The sequence below is a fragment of the Rhamphochromis sp. 'chilingali' genome (genome assembly GCF_963969265.1).
Source record: "Rhamphochromis sp. 'chilingali' genome assembly, chromosome: 21".
Lineage (NCBI taxonomy): Eukaryota > Metazoa > Chordata > Actinopteri > Cichliformes > Cichlidae > Rhamphochromis > Rhamphochromis sp. 'chilingali'.
This window is the reverse complement of record NC_137949.1, coordinates 15,676,127-15,692,460: the sequence shown is the minus strand read 5'-3', so window position 1 is coordinate 15,692,460 and position 16,334 is coordinate 15,676,127. Positions and strand designations below refer to the sequence as shown.

Below are 16,334 nucleotides of genomic sequence, written 5' to 3'. Positions count from 1 at the left end.
GATGACTGAATGTAGTGTAAAGCGCTTTGGGGTCCTATGGACTAGAAAAGCGCTATACAAATGCAGGCCATTTACCATTTACCATTGAGCAGACTGGCCGCTGACTTCTCAGATGCCCGTTGCTCTTAGAAATAGGGATACGTTTGCTTGGAAAAGCAGTTGCTGCATGCCATTGGCAAATAGCAAGACTGTATGCACTGGTGGAGAAACCTCTTCTCGCTTACTGATATGTGCAATGCAGGTCATAGATGCATGAAAGTTTTTTCTTTCTTGTGTGACTATAACAAAAAAAGAGTTGAAACTGTTTTTGTCCTGGGCTTTTTACCCAGTAAATACTGCAGCTCAGCTGTTTTATCCTCTGTTATACTGTTGGACTGAAGCTTTCTTTTAATCTAGACCAGCTCCCCTTTAGTCATTGTTCTCATCCCCTTTTTTTTTAATATAGCTACCATTATTTCACGTGGCATCATTTAAATGAACGCACAATCCAGCAGGGAAATCTCCCAAGCCTTTCATCTGGTAAGAAATTAGAGCAAGGAAAATATGTCACAACATTCAGTTAGATCAGCGCAGCGCTTTTGAATCATGCGATGAAAAGTCACACGAGAGCAAAGTCACTCACAGAGCATCTGGAAAAAGCTGTTGCACAATATCCCCGGGGAGCCACTTTAGGAACACTTGATTTAATTGCTGATGTCAGTTTTTCAGGTGCCTCACTGCGATTTTGTTGTTATCTCTCAGCCTGAAGCTCTGGTGCAGGGGCTTTTTATTATTATTGTTATTGTGTTCGGAGAGAGGCGGGTTGTTTTGCACACATGGCTACCAGGCTGCTGGTGCGTTATTTTTGCCATTTCACGATGTGGCCATACTGCTATGTGACAAGCGACGTGGGGTTCTTTTGAGGCGATCACAGGGGGACAAGTGCCCCCAGTGAGGCACCAGGACATGGCTTAATGTCAGCTTTTTATATTCCGCTAGAGCCACAGGCATACTTGCACTTGCAGAATTTCACTCACACAGTCTTTCACGCATGCCTGCGCACCAGTGATGTGGTGGTAAATAAAAAGCTGGGTAGACAATAGCTGGCAGACAGCCGTCATCCTAAGGTGAACAGCTGCCAGTATGAAGAGAAATCTGTTTCGCCTTAAATGACCATATTTTCATAGGGTCTAATAACAGTAGCTGTATAGCACGACTCTAGGCTGTATTTATTAAAGTCAGCCTGGCGTGCACACATGCAGGCGCACAATAAAAGCAGAACAAAGACATCCAGCTCCGCAGACACAAACATTAGCCTCCACCATTGTGTCCTTAGGTGCATGCAACTATCTTACTTTCCATTCAGCACAGCCCGCTCCGTGCCTTTGTCTCTTACTGTTAGAGCAGTATTAGAGGGAAAAACTATCTTGCACACAGAGTCACACATAAACATAAAACACCTCCATTTGAGCTATAGATTTCCTGAGACTGTATTTAAGCCTCCCTAATCTGCAGCTCAGCTTTCAGTCAGTGTTGGAGGTGTTGGCAGGAGTAACAAATATGTCCATACACCCTGTGCTGAAAAGGAGGTTGATCTAGCGATAGCGGGATTATCAGTCTCGTGTTCTACATGTCCCTCAATCTTTCTCAGAATGATTCACCGTTCTCTAACAGCCTGACAACCGACAGGGCGGAAGAAAATTAGAGTTCGGTTCATCTGCATTTATTTGTTTCGGTTGCAGAGGTCATCAAGGGTGGACGCAGTATACGTTAAAAAAAAAAGCTCCTGCAGCAGTTTGGTCTTACTGCATCTATTTACAGGGGCCACTCCACTTCGCTCACCGTTTTCTTTATTAGGATGGACAAGAAAATTAGAGGGGTACCGAGGACGGAGAGGGGAATGAGATGGTAGCACGATTCAATCCTGTAATTGCGGGACTAAAAATGGGGCTGGTAACTGATTCCCATCACTGACTGGGGCATGTTATTTTAAGTGATGGATTAAGTCGCTGGGTGCATATCTGAGTGTCTGCCCTGCAGTGTAGCTCTCAGCTAATCTGTCAAGCAAACAGACTTCACTAGTGATTGTTTTCTCTGCTTCATTGATTATGTGTAATTTCCCTCAAGGGTAACTTCTTATGCCAATAGTTTATATTTCCCTTTTAACCATATTATCTGTCTGCATATCATTTATATTCATCTCTGCTCATGGATCCCCTGAAGAGTCGCAGCTGCAGCTAAGTTAAAGTAAATGATGAGTGCTGGCTCTTGCTGTTTGCCCTGGGTTCATACTGTAGGAAATGCAGCAGTCTATTAACGCTCTCACCTGAATTTATAATTAAAGGAAACTCCATCTTTATGACCAAAATTTAATAACTGAGGCCGGGCCTTGGCTGCAGATGGTTAATACTGCATAAATATTGCACGTTTTACTTCTGTTTTAGCCTCTTGGCACTCATCTCATATTATTTTTGGATTTAATTTAAATGTCAGTTCCAGGTTATACAGTAGGTACAGAGCAGTGGCTTTTAACTGAAGTTTGGACATTTTTGCCCCAGGAGAGCATGAAATGAAAGCGGGACTATTATGCCTTTTCTTATTTTCCATCACATATTTATATGCCGTTCCAATGTTGGGTGTTAATTATGGCCCAGTGTTCAAAATGATGAAGCTGGTGGATGTAAAAGTATTTCCCGTGAGCCAAAAGGCGTCAAGCTGCTGTAAATGCTCAGGTTCAAAAAATTTTTCTTCTCTCAGTTCTTGAGGATAGCTTTAATATAGTCGAGCGGCACACAAAAAGCACACACACACTGTTTAAATCGTCTGCTTTCAAGCAGAAGCCAATCAGAAAAAAGTTGGCTTAAAGGCAGAGCAGTGAAGCTAGCTTATTTCAGAAGCCCAGGATAAGATACAGTATCTCTATTTGGAACTGTCAGTGCTTTGAAGTAAATCATGCAAAGCTGCTGTTGTTGACTTCAAAAATGAAGATATGGAGCTGGATATGAGCACTTGTCCAGACAAATATAGGACATAGAGCCAAGTGCACAGGTATCAGATGGTGCATTGAAAAAGCTCAGGCTCCTGAGACGGTCCCATAATTTATCCAAACTACAACTGTCTATTTATTCTTTATCACCTTGTTTTTGATGCGTTTGTTTTCTCTATATGTTTATGTGTTCGACCAGGGAACACTAGTTACACCTGGGAGCTGCCCACTGTAATTACAATTCATTCCTGTGCAGCCATGTGCAGCTTCAGCGGAGCAGCTGCTGTTTTCAGCAGAGGAAGAGCGTTATTCCTTAGGCCCCAGGGATTTGAACTGGCAACCACCCAGCCAGTCACACAGTCTCATTTATTATCAAGAATTGCCATGTTTATGAACAAGTGCTTAGGGAATATGCTGATATTTTTATGACAGTATTACTGGGGGCAAACAGATTTACTCCTCCGCAACAGAAAACGGTGCCAAAAATAAAGTTTTCCCGTCTGACAGCAGCTGACACCACTTAACTGTGATCCTGACACATGTCCGTTTTTCTTTGTGGACACCGTGGCGGACGTGGAGCCGAATGGGAGCCACTTCACGTCTGTCCTTGTTGTGCATCTCGGGGAGGGCGAGATAAACCAGGCGGCGACCTCTATCAGCACCAAAGATCAGATACAGCACGCATCTGATTATTTTTCTAGCAATGCAAAGGGCAAGGCAGCATTAAAAATGGCTCAGACGGGGCTCGGCTCAGACGGGGCTCGGCTCAGCCCGGCGAGAAATCTGCGTCGTTCCTTTCTGCGAGATAAGGAGTTCTTAGAAGGTCTCACACAGCAACATGTAAGAAGGCTGAAAAAGCGACCAGATCAGAGCGCCAATAAAGCTGCCGAAAAACACTGAATTAATTTCTGGATTTGAGAAGTTTTCACCTTTTTTTTTTTTAATACTGTGTCTGATCTGTTATTAACCACACGGTTATGCAAGCACGTCCCTCACAAATGTGTTTGTGTGTTCAGGGCGAGCTATTACAGGAAGGGTGGGCGTGCCATGTTGCCGGTGAAATGGATGCCACCTGAAGCTTTCATGGAGGGCATCTTCACATCTAAAACAGACACATGGTGAGAACCCTGCACACATCTCTCAGACTGACACTGGTTTCACCTCCAGAGTTTCACACCTGTCTGTTTTTTTTCACCTCCTGCTGAACCCTTGCTGCATTTCTCTCCGTCTCATACTTGTCCTCTGCTCTCATCCTTCACCACTTCAGCGGTGATGATGCCTGTAATTTAAGACTTGATTGTCCTTAGCTTTCTTTCTCTCCCTCCAACTAATCTTTTTTTTTTTCTCATCAATCGCCTCTCGAAGGTCATTTGGGGTCCTGCTGTGGGAGATCTTCTCGTTGGGCTACATGCCATATCCGAGCCGCAGTAACCAAGAAGTGCTGGAGTTTGTAACAAATGGGGGAAGAATGGACCCGCCTAAAAACTGTCCTGGACCTGTGTAAGTGCAGATCACACAGACAAGAAAGATCACAGTTGTAAGAAAGAGCTTAAATTTATCAACTTTTTTGTACTTATTGCTCATGGCATCTAATCCAAGTCACAACTGTAGACTAAGCTAATGCTGCACAGGCCAGTTTCACACATGCACTGAACTGCTAAACCCAACATAGGCATATATGAAAACAAATGCAGATTATCCAGCTAGCCCGGTAAATTCACTGTCACTGTAAGAAAGCAGCACTATAGATTTAGTTTAGAAGCTTCTGCTTCTTTCACAGTTTGGCTAATCTGACTGTTTTAAGAATTTCGGTGTTTTATACAAAATTAGACAAAGTTTTGTCGGGTTTTCCTCCCATCAACCCCGATTGGTTGAGGCAGATGGCTGCTCCTCCCTGAGCCCGATTATTCTTCCTGTTAAAAGGGAGTTTTTCCTTCCTGCTGTCACTAACTGCGTGCTCAAAATGGGTTGTTTTCATTGCTCTGTATTATTTCAGGGTCTCTACCTTAGGATGTAGCAGTCGCCTTGAGGCAACTGCTCTTATGATTTGGTGCTTTAAAAAGACAATTTAATTTAATTGAACCTTCCACTTTAATAATAATACGAGTCAGACTGCAGTGATATGGGAATATCACAGCTGATAATCCAGTGCATTTACCACTCGAGAGAAGGTGTCATGCACACACTATCCATGCAGCGCACTCACCTTAGCCACGTAAAGTATTTCCAGTGTGAATGTGTCTGAAGTAGAGATGGACCGATCCGATATTACGTATCGGTATCGGTCCGATACTGACCTAAATTACTGGATCGGATATCGGAGAAAAATAAAAAATGTAATCCGATCCATTAAATATCACGAAAGCAGCTCACAAAACTTGCAACACGCCGTAACTCACCTCAGAACGTTAGCATGTCGGAGCAGTATGCATCACGTGATAGAGCGGCTGTGGCATGCGGGACCTGTGGTCTGGATAGCATTTGGAGCTTCGCTAGCAACCCGGCATTTCATCTCCGACAAAGTTATCCCCGAGAGAAGTAAAGCAAGTGTGTAAGTCCATCTCTGAATGTTTGTAAAGCATTCCTGCGTTAAGCTTAACGAGCGACTGCCTCTCGCTCTCCGGCTGCTACTTCAATCATGAAACTGCTTTTCTGTAGCCAGTCCGTCTCTCTGGTTTGTTTTTGGCCCACTTTGCACCAGAAAGAGGAAACCAGCGGCTGAACAACAGCAGCACGTTTAAGCTTGATCAGCTGTTGTTAGAATGTATTTAATATTACTTTCTACTCGAGGATCTTTTTCTACGTAGCTGACGGCTGGTAACTGTGCAGGGGCGGATCTAGCAAAGTTTAGCCAGGGGGGCCGATAGGGCATTAACAGGGAAAAGGGGGCACAAAGACATACTTTTCTTTCTTATTCTCATTTAAAATGTCAAGCTTTTAATAAATAATTATCTGACACCCAAAGTTTTAATTTGATGTAAAATGAATAGAAGTCAATTACTGTATATAGTGACTATTAGTTAGGTTGCTTAATATTTACGCTAAGTACTCTTTAAAATACCAGAATAGGGAGGATGGTGCAGGTTTAAGTTTATTAGATTGATCAGTATTGCTGAACTATGAAATATTTTTTTTTTTGCATATAGGTATAACAGAATAGCTTTAGTGTAGTTGTTGTTTTAAACTTGAGTATGAACTTATACAAAATGCAGCAAGATATTTTTAAAAAAACAGTTTTGTTGATTAAAAAACACTATATCGGATTCATATCGGTATCGGCAGATATCCAAATTTATGATATCGGTATCGGACATAAAAAAGTGGTATCGTGCCATCTCTAGTCTGAAGCAGACTATCTTGCTTTGCACTGCCTGTGAGAAAGAACAACTGATCTAGTTGTCTTCAAACTATCCATAGTTCGTATCAAACAGCAACCAGCAGATTGTACTTTTCCTGTTTTTATAGCCATTCAGGATCAAGGCTGCAAAAGATAAATGACCTTCTGTGCTAACGACTTCTCTAAAAGCTACTCTAAGTCAGGTGTTCCAGTTAAAGACGTGAGAGATGAATTGGAGGTTGAAAGGTGCCACACATGATAAATAAAGACATATAGAGTCTCTATTGACAGAGTCTGATCCTCTAAAGTAAGACTGGTGGGTGTGAATCATGTCTCGATCACAGCAACTTTCAAAGGACTTTCGAAAAAACAATTCTAAATGTGCACAAAGCTGAAAAGAGCTTTTGAAGACCTGGGTCCCCTGAGTTCTACAATAATAAGACAAACTATCCATTAAATGGGGAGTTTGTTTCTGCTGGGAGTGAGCATCATGCAAACAACACAGTAAGATGGCATTGTTCAGTCCTGAAAATGGGTAAAAACAACCCAAAAGTAACATGAAATTGTCAGCAAAATCTCTACAACAATCTGTGTTCACTGTGAGAAAAACACAAAGTAAGAATTGTGTTAATGCAACAAAACCACAAAGGAGGCCACTGTTTTCAAAAATGAAAAGAGATGAGGTAACATTTACATTTTCTGGCTCAATGATGTTGTTTTGTTTGTTTGTTTTGAAGAAAAACAGGAACTGCACAACAAAAACAAGCCTTGTGTATGCTGTGAAGCAAGTTGAGAGGAAACGTCATGGTTCAAGGCTGCTTGGTCGCTCAGGACCTTGCTGAAGCTACTAATCAAAGATGGAACACGAAATTTAACAGGAGGGAGCAGCCGGTGACCTGAAGCTTCACAAGGCTGAAAGCACAGTTGGAGGAATAGTTCAGAGTTCTATCATCGATCAAGTCTGATAAAGGATTGTACTACATGTCTATACTATAGACTGTATTTCTCAGCCACTTTATGATATAATACTCTTTGTCAACATCGATGACTACTAATTGTTTGTTAACCTACAAGTAGAGGAAGTTAGACAATTAGTAGTCCCTCCTCTATTCTGCCCCTTACCTCCCTGGTTGAACATGTGATCCTGACTCTCAATGCTTCACAGGAAGAGTACAAGTACACAGCACACTTCACCCTACCACTTCTGTCTATCACCTCCTTGTTAATGATCTATGTACCTCTAGCCATGAAAGCAGTTGTTTTCCCCAGGCTGGACTTGAACATGCGTCTCCCGCTCCAAAGGCGTGGAGTCTTACCACTACACCACTATCCAGCTATATATCCATCTGTCTATATCTCTATCTCTATATAAAAATAATAAAAAAGAAAATTTCCCTGAAGTGCAAATGTCTTTTGAAATGAAATTTGTATCCGACGTATCTTCCTAGCAACGTAGCACTGATGTGCGCATTAGTGTAATCGGTATAGCAGGAAATCGTGAATTAAAAAAAAGTTCCCTCCCCAAATCTTGTTATTCATGTTCACTGTAAACGTGTTGTTGGTTTTTTTTGTTCTCTCAGAATAGGCAGATACCTTAAGTGCTCTATCAAACTGAAGTTTTTCTGAAAGCCACAGTGAAATTTAATCACCAATTAAAACCATAACTCAGGATTTAACATCACTAAAACTCGCTCCTGTAATTTACATCGCCCATTTAACAATAGCTCTCAGTGGTGGGAGGTTACACTTTAAATCTGCATTACAAAAACCTAATAAAATCAAAATAAAATAAATTTTTAAAAAAGCTAAGAAGCTATTAAGAATATTTAGTCAAAGGAGATTTACCCAGCATGCATTAAATCAGCTGGAGAGTCTCTGCTTTCTCTGCATGGAGTGGAAGAAAGTGTTTTGACTCCGTGTTTTCTGCTCGTTCATGTGCATTTCAGGTACCGTATAATGACTCAGAGTTGGCAGCACCAGCCTGAAGACAGGCCCAACTTCTCAACCATCCTGGAGAGAATCGACTACTGCTTACAGGTAACTAAACTGAGCACCGTATGGGAACCTGACTGTTATGCAGGCACTGATTAGGGCTGAGCAATCAGAGGAAACAACCTAACTGTGACTCATTGTTTACTATAAGCTCTTGGCATGCAAAGACTGATTACACAACACGAGTTTGTACAGAGCATAAGAAAGCGTATGTGTGCATGAAAAGGAGTGTTCCATCTGAGAGGAAGACATAATCTGCAGTAGTGGACTACTTGCTCTATTCGACCACTCTGCAGGACGATAGAATCAATCAGTACAGCTGACAAGTGGCTAAGATTATAATATAAACTGCTGCTGCATCTTATGCCATAAGTTGTTGATGCGCAGCTTTCAGTTTGCTGGACCCACAGGCGAACTGTGAATATTCCACAACTTTGTTAGAATCTGCTTGCTGGGACGTTGTTGCCCTTTATTACTGTTAGTGCAGCCAGACTGTCAGCGCACTGCAGTTCTCCGTAATATCCTTCTCGTTAATTCTCTGCTCGACCTCATGACATTTTCCAAGCAAAAGTATTAGACCAATGAAGTAACTGTTATGACCATTCATCCACAGCCATGATCTTTGAATCTTTCAGGACCCCGATGTGGTGAACGTGGCTCTGCCTATCGAGTATGGGCCAGTACCCGAGGAGGAGGAACATGCCCCCATGGGCCCCGATGACCCCTCAGCTCCGACTGTGCTGGTGAATCCCCAGGTGCCCGATGGGGAGGCTCCACAGCCACCTCCCGCCTACCCCACAGAGGAGAACCGGAGAGGAGGGGAGCACGTTGTTGTGACGAGCACAGCGTCTGAGGCCAAAGCACAACCATCGGCTCAGCCCCAGCCATACCTCCACATGCACCAGCACCCTCACACACAGACCACCAACACAGTCACCTCTGCTGCCCCCTCCACACTCACTGCCAAGGGACCTCATGTCACCACCCAGCCCAGCTCAGAGGGAGGACACATCAACCTGGCTTTCGCCCAGGGACACCCCTCAGAGAAGGACGCCCACACTGGGAAAAGCAGCAGTCTGTGGAACCCTACGTATGGCTCGTGGTTCCTGCAGCAGCAGCAGAGGAAGCAGCAGCAGCAACAGCAAAGGCAAGGAGGGGTGGGCGGAGCAGGAAGCAGTAGTGGCAGGGTTCCTGGAGAGGGGCAGGATCACGTGAGCCGGACAGTGGCTGAGGTGGCCGGGGCATTAGGTCTCCAGCACCAGCACAAGCAATTCCAGCAGCAGCTCCAGCAGCAGCACCAACTCCAACTGCTGCACCATCAGCAGCAGCAGGGTCTTTGCAGACCTCTGCTACCCCCTCCACCTCCTCCCGCTGCCCAGTCTCCCCTACTTTTAGATTCAACCGCCTTGCCCCCAGTCCCCCTCTACAGACTGAGACGTTTCCCCTGTGGCACCATCGGATACGGCTACCAGGAGCAAGGCCTCCCCATAGAGTCCAGTCACAGTAACACCAACCCACCTCCTCCACCCCAGCAGGGCAGCATGCCCTCCTCAGCAGCCCACCAGAGGGGGGGACCCATTCCTACGTCAGTGTCCATGGCTCAGTCAGGTATATCCGAGGATAGCCGCCCACTGCTAGTTACGATGGGGACGGTTCAGGACCCACGGCTGCCCAGGATGGAGGGCCACAACGCCACCGTGCTTTAGCCCACAGGCCTACGCAGAAAGTCTTCTTTTTCAGGCCCCGTCTTTGGAGACTGTGAGTCACACAGCAAGAAACACTGTGCCGTGAGAGAGACTATTTTTCACCACTCCCGTCCCACCATTTTGGAAAGAACCCATCTCTCTAAAACTGGCTTTTTACACCAGAACCTTTGAGGTGTGTTCAAACCCCAGTGGATGCTAAAGCACATCGGAGAACTAAAAAGCTTTGGGAGGCAAAATGTAGAGTCAAACATAGTTTTAAGAATATAGAGAAAAAAAAAAAAAAAAAAAAAATGTATTTTTTCAACATTGGAGCGATTGAGTGAGAAAACTGAGAATCACCTGGAAGACTTTCCACACGATTGTGACTAGGAGAGGTCAACTAATGTTCTGCTGAGGAGGCTTCACGACTATCAGAAACAGACTACGAGGAGGAATAAATCTCTATATTTTGCCAGACTTTGACTCTCAACCTTTGGTGATCAGTTTGACTGTAGCTGCCAGCCACATGTGTCATTCTTCTGCAGAGCCCTCAAACTGTTCCTCATCCCTTTGGGAAAAGAAAAAAAAATGCAGCGTGGTAAATTGCTTGTATCAGACTATTTTTCAAGAATATCACAGGATTGACGCTGGATTACCAGAGACATTTCTACAAAGGAAATAAAAAAATAAATGATGATAATAATAATAATAATAATACTGGGAAAAAATGTGGTTGTTGATGTTTGCTTGCCTGCTTGTTTATTTATTCATCTCTTTATTTATTATTTGGAAGTGGCTCTATAAATTATTACTGCTTCTCCAGATCCAAACAAATTCCTTTGGAAGCAGATATTTCTCAGTTTTTTTGTTTTTTTTTATTTGAAGAAACTCCTTACAAAAAGAAGTTAACTAAATATTCTAAAAGCTTTGTTACAGCAGCGACTCTTTTTAAGCGGAATAGTTGGATAAATGAAGCACTGAGTGTTATGTGACTGAAGATGAGCCGTCTCAGCAACATTTGGGAGTTGAGCTTTTTTGTTGTTGCTAAAGATGTGAAATTACTCGTTGCCCCCGGTCTCATTGAAATCGCTGCTCTTTGAACTCTCCTTTTGTTCACAGCTCCATTCTGTCGAACGAGCGCTTTGAGACAGAGAAGCCGCGGCTTTTCCTTACTTATTGCTTCTTTGAGTAACCTTTTATTAATTAATTCACATCTTGGTTTTCTTTTTTTGTTTTTTTTTCAAACTTTTTTGTTTCGTCTGGCTATAGAAACAGTGGATATTGCTGAATCAATCTTAACCTTCAATTTGCCATCGCGAGGCACTCCACGTTCTTAAATTTGCATATTTTATCTTTTCTATTATAAGATGGCTGTTGTGGAATACAAATGAGTCTGAGAGAAAAGTTTAAGTACAAACTGCTTTCGCTCCACATGTGAATGAAACCCAGAACCGCTCATTTTCACCCGCATAGTCTGTGTTTACCATCTGCCTTTCAGTTCGGCGTATCTATCAAACGATGCCACGAGTGTGTTGATATTTAGGTGAATTAATGACGATATTTTTTTTACGCTTTTTGCTTACCGGTACTCGGCTGTCAGTCCAGCTGCTGTAAAGAGACGACGAGCCGTCGTGCGAGTGTCATGATGCTCGGTGATAAATGCGTTCCTGCAGGCGAGCTCGGTATTGGCTAATGAACACTGTTTTTGCTTTGTCTGTGTTAAACTGCATTTTATTGATTCTGTGCTCCCTTCACTGCTCATCCCCGTCGTTTGATGTAAAAAGACAAACCCAACTGCACCTGTAAATGTTGTAATTATGAAGTATTGTACTATGGCTCTGGTAAAAAGCTGTACATTGCCCTTCAGAAGACATTCGGCAAAATTAATAAATTACTATATAACAGCCGTATTTTCTCTCTGTTTCCATCTTTGAAGTTGCCAGCCAACTTAATCAAATTAACTCAAATAAGATACCTCTCTAAGAAAAAAGCGTTAACTAGACGTCCGGCAGCTTGTTTGCTCTGCAAACATAATTCAGGCGTTAAAATTGAGCAGCTCATTCTGCAGCTGTGTGCTCATACGTGCAGTACTCCAGTGATTTTGTGTTAGGTTTTTGATTATCATGACTCTCTGATGATGATGATTAGATTTTGCCGAGAATTCATCAGCGTGCCACACATCAAACAGTGCATGAAGCACTATTTTAAAACCACTTTCTAACTGGCTCTGCCCAGAGGAAAAGCTTTCCTGCTCGCACTAATCTTTTCTTTGTCTCATCAAAACTTAATCACTTCAGCTTTTGTTTTGTTTTTATTAGATAACTGAATTTTGATCAGTTTTCCTATCTCAAGGTTAGAAGCAAAAGCATAAATGCATTTAAAACAAATCATCCGGTTTGCTCTTAGATTCATATTAGAAACAAACACCGGACAAAGGCATTCTTTTTTGTTCCCAGGCTTCTCAGTTTTTTCCCTCGACATGAAGCCTGCAGGATTTTGATCTCAGTATTGTCCAATTTTTATAAGGTACGCTACTGTGCAGAAATCTTGAGCCATGTTTTGGAAGGAAAAACTGAAATACATGCAGCAATTAATTGAAATATGGGAATGCGTACATAGATGCACAGGATAAAAAGCAAAAATAGAATTTGTGCAACAAGCTTAAAGGCTGGATTTGGTATCACCACTCTTATTCGTCAACATAGCTGCTTAAGAAAGTTTAGGCTGTCATCTTGCCAATCGCTTACGCAGCCTTCACAGATGGATATTTAGTCCACTTCTTGTGTAAATTTGACATACCACAGCCACAGTGAACACTAGATGGATCAGCTGAAGGGCCAGATGCATCTCTCAGGTCCTGTGTCAGGTCTTTGCTGAAATTTCTCCAAGGACATGACTTTCACCGTTCAGCTGCTGTACATTTTCCGCTAATAGATAGTCCACTACATACACACCAATGCCTTTTAGCAAAAGTCTAAATTACCTCCAGCTAGAATCTGTAAACTGGAAGCAGATGACTGGTCATTTGCAGAAAAAAAATGCATAAAACTAACGTGAATTCTAAGATCTTCATAGAATTTACAAAAAATCAAAGCATTGAAAAACTCCACAATGCATGAAATTGTACCTCAGCCTGGCTACATGGTCCATATGAAATCAGTAAAATCTGAAATGTTGCCACCTGAGACCCTTCTCTCAAACGACGTGAGAATTTGGAAAAGGCTGAAAGTCGAACATGTTAACACCAAGCTTTTCCTCAATTTCACAGCTGAAAGCGACAAGTCTTACGAAACAACTGTATTAGAAATAGAAGTGATTGCATCAAAGCTAGGTTAGGAGCCTGGTGTCAAAATGCAAGTAAAAATGAAACCTTTTATGTGCGATAGCGAGCCTTCTACCTGTCCCACGTGGTGAAATGACCCTTGAAAGTTTCCCTGGGAAGGTGGCTCAGGTGGGAGGCCCTGATTGGCATCTCATGGAATGACCCTGTGATGTTTCAGCCTCAGTTTTTGTGACTGGTAAGGTATTACCAAAGCTTCGAACACACAAACCTGGAGTTGTTAAACTATGACTGTAAATGGTAAATGGCCTGTATTTGTATAGCGCTTTACTATACAAATACAGTAAAGGACCCCAAAGCACTTTACACATCCAGTCATCCACCCATTCACACACACATTCACACACTGGTGATGGCAGCTACACTGTAGCCACAGCCACCCTGGGGCGCACTGACAGAGGCGAGGCTGCCGAACACTGGCTCCACCGGGCCCTCTGACCACCACCAGTAGGCAACGGGTGAAGTGTCTTGCCCAAGGACACAACGACCAAGACTTCCAATTACAAGGCGAACTCCCAACTCTTGAGCCACGATCGCCCGACTGTCTCAGTAGCATTTTCAAAAGTCTCTGATTATGGAGTCCTGAAACCCCAGAGTAGTGTTAATATGCACATACGTGAAAAGTATACATTTTAAAATGAAAACAATGACTAATGTGGACATTTCCTCAGAGCCTCTGACCTACAGTGTCTTTGGGAAGAGGTGGCGTAAAAATCCGGCAAAGGCACAAAAAACAACATGGAAATCCACACGGAAAGGCCCTGAACAACCAGCAGGCTCAAACCCATGACCTTCAAACTATGACCTCCAAAAAAAGCCAACAACAGTTCCCATTTTACACCATTTTATTCTATTCATATTTACAGTAGATGGTGCTTCATTAAAAAAATGAAGTAAAGCTTAAAACAAGGGCTATTAAACATGACGTCCACTATGTACTTGCAGATAAGCGTTATCACTTTAGAGCCTGTAGTTTGACTGCAGTAGCTGTAAATGGAATTGGCACAAGAAAAAGTGTTGACTGAGTAGTATTGGTAAAAGCTGGCAGTAATGGGCTGGAGAGCAGAGGCCAATTAAAAACAGTCAGCAGTCTGCGGACCACAGATTTAAATCTCTAGTTAGCGCTATAAACCGTCACCAATCTGCACAGCGCCTTCAAAGTGGCTCATTCACACACTTCGAAGTGTATTAACTAATAAATTTCATCTCTTCATCGTTTCAAAAGCTTAAATTAAGGGTAAATTCATAGCTATGAAGTATTTGTTACTAATGAGGCAGGAAATGTTCTCTATTATGAAGCAGGACAGCACAAAAAAGTGATTTTACCCACTATTAGTTACTAGAAACAGTCCCATCCATTCTTCTGGTTAGATTACTCATAATCTGGTATTTTTTATTTGAAAAAAGGCTTTTATGGCACGGCAACTATCGAACAAGCAAGTTCTGTTTTTCAGAAGCATCGATGCATGAAAAAAAAAAAAACACCTTTGCAGAATATTAATAAGTTGTTAACTGTTTATGACTCAGCATTTTAATATCTTCTGACTTTGTTAAATATTTATTTTTTATCTTTATTGATACCTTCCATCGGCTCTAAACAGCCTGCTTATACGGTACATTTGAATGTTATTAATTCACCCTGGCGTTCACCAATCTGTCAGCTGTCCGCGGTGGAAATACACTGTTCACGAATGAATACAGTCAGCAGTATATTTTAAAATGATCCACATTATGGATGATGCACCAAACATTAGAGTGGTAATGTATGGAAATTTCAGGTCTTTAAGATAATGGATTAGATATCTGATTTTTACTCTGATTGCACAGCCTGTGGGGGTAGCAGAATGATTGCAGTTTCCTTGATTTATGCACTAACCACTGGCCTCAGCCATTTAAGCTTAGTGATGAAGCCTCCCGTCTGACTTGTATGGGGATAAGATTTGTTTGAGATTCACGGTCCTGAGTTTGCACAGAACTGTGGTTATGCAAAGAGAAGGACTGTTGTAGCTGTAGCCTCTTTGTTGGTTGAATTCTCACCAGTGATGACACCAGGTGTACGTCGACTGCCGTTTGGTTAAAAACTTGGCTTGAACATGAAAGGCAGCCACAGCGGAGTGTACCATTGACAGAAACAAACCAAGTGTGGGAAAACCCCAACATTGCTGAAGCAGTGTGGGATCATCTTGAAAGAAAACGAAACAAAAGGCAGAACATTCAAAAAAAGAGGTTTGGAACGTCCTTCAAGAAGCCTGGAGAACTATTCTTGAAGATTCCTTAAAGTAATTACTAGAAAGTTGCCCAAAAGACTTCAGGCTGTGTTAAAAGTTAAAGGTGGTCATCCCAAACATTGACTTTTTCCCTTGAATACTGCATGTTTGGATACATTTCAATAAAATAAGTGCACTATTTCCCATTTTCCTAGCAAAGACTAAAGAAAAGCAGGGTGGCTCAAGGCTGTATATCCTTATTTGTATCTCCTGTTCAAAAAAGGCTAAGCTAAAGAGACAATAACAGAAACATGAACAACAGTAGCCCACATTACCAGTGGTTTCACATATTTTTGACTCTTCCCTCTTGTGATAACATGTAGACGTGGGTCTGCAAAGCTCAAACTCAATGCCATCAGTCCGCTGGTGGTCAAATTTTCAGACTATGGATTTTTGTCTCTCTCACTAACATTTAATAAGCGAGGGCAGAGACTCCACTTTGACTCGGCAGGTCTACATTACTTATTTTGCTACATATAAGTGGTGGATAGATTTTACTGCTCTTGAGGTATGAAAAAAAGACAGTCTTTCAACTAAAAAGTCATCAACAGACTATACAAACAGTATAAAAGAAATATCTTAAATGTGTTCACTGTGTTAATACAAAAGCTGTGCGATGGCTCGATAAAGAAACCAGACTTCTTTGGGAGTACCGGAGAACTGAAAATGGAGGAACAAAAGGGCAAGACAAGTCTCCACAGACAATTCATGAGAAAATGAAATGGTGCTTATAAAGATGCCAGGCTGG

The 16,334-nt window shown here is 42.3% G+C and overlaps 1 protein-coding gene across 1 annotated transcript in view; it reads left to right on the top strand.

The window, feature by feature from the left end:
* alk (ALK receptor tyrosine kinase) overlaps positions 1 to 11,831 on the top strand; it is a 122,603-nt gene extending 110,772 nt beyond the window's left edge. The window contains exons 23-26 of the mRNA XM_080871040.1: positions 3,982 to 4,083; positions 4,331 to 4,465; positions 8,249 to 8,339; positions 8,930 to 11,831. Coding sequence (XP_080727166.1) covers positions 3,982 to 4,083; positions 4,331 to 4,465; positions 8,249 to 8,339; positions 8,930 to 10,000 — 1,399 coding nt within the window. The 3' untranslated portion in view covers positions 10,001 to 11,831. The remainder of the gene's footprint in view (positions 1 to 3,981; positions 4,084 to 4,330; positions 4,466 to 8,248; positions 8,340 to 8,929) is intronic.
* The last annotated feature ends 4,503 nt before the right edge of the window (positions 11,832 to 16,334 follow it).